Source organism: Polypterus senegalus, chromosome 7 (assembly GCF_016835505.1).
Source record: "Polypterus senegalus isolate Bchr_013 chromosome 7, ASM1683550v1, whole genome shotgun sequence".
Taxonomy (NCBI): domain Eukaryota; kingdom Metazoa; phylum Chordata; class Cladistia; order Polypteriformes; family Polypteridae; genus Polypterus; species Polypterus senegalus.
Window position 1 is genome coordinate 47569105 of NC_053160.1, and position 3132 is coordinate 47572236.

A 3132-nucleotide genomic window follows, 5' to 3' on the forward strand; every position below is an offset into this window, starting at 1 on the left:
GAGACAATTACATACAAAACAGAAGCAAGGCAGGAAGACAAGACTAACTTAGCCATCTAGCTAAACAAAGTTTACACAGCTAGACACACAGGGCCGGTTTCCCGTACGGGGATTAAGCCTAGTCGTAGACTAAATGTCATTTTAAACCTGGATTTATTGAAGTAGCTTTCTCACACATGGATTACAATAGTCTCAGACTTGCACTAGTCTTGACTTAAACAATTGGATTTCTAGAAGTAGAAATAGACCTAATCCAGATCTAAATTAAGTCTTAAATTAAACCTGGTCAGAAGCAGGTTTAACCTCAGATTAAAAACTGCTTGCCTCAAGGCTCACGTCCACAGTAGCAAAAAATGGATTACCTTGACTATTTCAATGACAGTAAGAGACCACCACCAAGACCAGAAAGAAGGTTGCTAAAAGACAGGAGCAACCCACTAAATGATTTTGATGATTTACATTTTCTTGACCGTTTCCGTATGTCAAAGGAAAATGCAACAGAAATAATTGGTTTGCTGCAGCCCAAGCTTACAGGTGACTTAGTCAGAGGCACCCCTATTTCTCCTTCCTTACAAATATTAATTACCTTAAGGTTTTTGGCATTTGGAACCTACCATCGGGAAACTGGGGATTTGTGTGGTGTAGGTGAATCAACAGTGTGCAAAATAGTACACAAAGTCTGCAGTGCTATATGTGAACTGAAAAAGGATTTCATCAAGTTCCCAAATGCTGCTGAACAGGCCACCTGCAAGGTAGATTTCTATGAATATGGGAACTTCCCTGAAGTCATTGGTTGTATCGATGGCTGCCACATTCCCATCAAGTGTCCCTCTACAGCAGATGCTGAGGAATTCAGAAATCGTAGAAACTGGTTTTCAATAAATGTACAAGGAGTGTGCACTCCCACTATGCAGTTCTCCAATATTGTTGCATGCTGGAAAGGTTCAACTCATGACTCAAGGATTTTCCACAACTCCTCTTTATATACTCAGTTTGAAGCAAGACAACACTCTGGAATTCTACTTGGTGACAGTGGGTATGCGCAGACAAACTTCTTGTTCACCCCTTATCCCCATCCAGTCAGACCAGAGCAACAGCGCTATAACCAAGCTCACATTCTCACCAGAGGGCTAATAGAGCGCATGTTTTGTGTATGGAAGAATCGTTTCCAGTGTCTCCGAAATACACTGCGGTTTGAACCTAGGAGGTGCTGCATTGTTATTATTGCAACAGCAGTGCTTCATAATTTTCTTAAACGGTGCGGCTGCCCAGACCCTGATATTAAAGATGATGATGACCAACATGTCCCCATCCCTGAGCTAGCCAATGACAGAAATGGACTTGCTTACAGAGATGCTTTTGCTTTGCAGCACTTCTCATAAATGTGCCTTGAATGATACATAAATGATTGGCATAGACAGGTAAAAAATTTCAGGAAATTTTTTTTATTTAACTTGGTTACTTTTTCATTTGAGTTGAATTCATTCAATATGGAAATCCATGCTTTCTTCTTCTTGTTTTCTGTACCTGAATCATGCTGTTTGTTTTCAATTACAGGATAGTTTGATACAATTTGTTTAAAAAGGGTCTTCTCAAATTCACTGAAGTTTTTTGAGCATTTTCTTTTGTCTTTATCCATTTTTTGGTTAAGTGACTCCTGTTCCACACACTCCTTAAAACTAATGAATTACAAGTATTCCATACCAGGTTTTTATAGCAACCTCTCCTTAGCCACATGTGCATGCCATTAATCTAATCGGGTTTCCAAAAGATCATCTCACTTGTCCTTGATTACCTTAATCTGAGACTCTGTAGTCTAGAACTAGTTAATCCAAACTTAAGCAACATCTCAGAAAGTCAGTTGTTTAGTGTGGATTAATTTAAGTAGAATTAGCCTAGTCCTGGTTTATTTTAAGCCCTTAACGGGAAACTGGGCCACAGTGGCCATATTTATCACCTGATGGCTATCTTACAACAATTACATTTCTGTTAACAAAACAACAAGAAAGAAAAACAAAACCAAGCCAGACTGTTCAACCCTATGTTTCCATACCTTGCTCTGTTAAACCCAAATCGTTATTCTATCCTCTCTCCTAAAACCCAAGCTTTTTTTATAACGTACACCCTGACCACAAACCCAGGTGATTTAATAACAGTGGGCAACTCAATAGGTGGGTAATTAGGACAGGGCTCAATCAAGTCATCTGCACCAAATTAAAGAAAACAAGCTTAGTTTACCAAGTAACAGAGTAGGCGGTAACAATATCTTTATTAAACATGTGGGAATCATGCCACCGAGTTTCTATATTTTAGCACTGCATTGTGTTCACTAGAGCTGACACAACAGATTCTTGTTCTTATATTACATGTTTAGGTACCCTGCAGTCCTTAAAATGGCCGCTCACTTACTCACACCGCAATGGAGATTGTGCGACTGTGGCAGGATTGCCACTTTTACAGGCTCCCCTGAAGCTGGCACTGGTGCTGCTTATTCGAATGACGGAATGCCAGCTCATACTACTGCTGACTCAGCAAGCTCATGTAATTAAAGCCTAACAGTCATGATTTTATCAAATGGGAAACATTGCTAAGACCAGAATTTTTTATCATTTGAATATGATGAAAGGGTCATATGTGCCTTTATTACATCCTGTCTCTGTTTTTTTGATGCTTTGCTTACTAAGCTGTTCTTTTCTTGTTCAGCATTAGTTGGTGCAGAATTCTGCAACTAGATTACTTACGGGGTCAACAATTTGTAATCTTATTACTTCAATTTTGGTATCTCTCCACTGTCTTCCAATTCAATTTAGAATAAATGTTTTACCTTTATTGATTACTTATAAGGGCTTGCATAATTTAGCTCCTGTATATGTCACTGAATTGCTGATACCTTATCAATCGACGAGACCACTAAGATTGTCTAGTCAAGGGCTCTTGGTGATGAAGCATTTTTACAAAAGATGACGACTTTTAAATCTTATTTAAAGACCTACTTTTATTCTTCAGCCTTTTTGAATGTACTTGATTTTTAAATTGTAGTTATCTTCTTTGTTTTATTGTCTTTACTGTAGCCTTATTTAAAACCGCTTATGTTATGTTGACATATTTTATTAGTTTCTGTTATAGATGTTC

The 3132-nt window shown here is 38.3% G+C and overlaps 1 protein-coding gene across 1 annotated transcript; it reads left to right on the top strand.

Annotated features, from left to right (window-relative positions):
* The first annotated feature begins 353 nt into the window (after positions 1 to 353).
* Positions 354 to 1382, top strand: LOC120532019 (putative nuclease HARBI1). Its single transcript, XM_039757937.1, has one exon. It carries the CDS (start codon positions 354 to 356, stop codon positions 1380 to 1382), a length of 1029 nt encoding a protein of 342 aa, XP_039613871.1.
* Positions 1383 to 3132: the final 1750 nt, after the last annotated feature.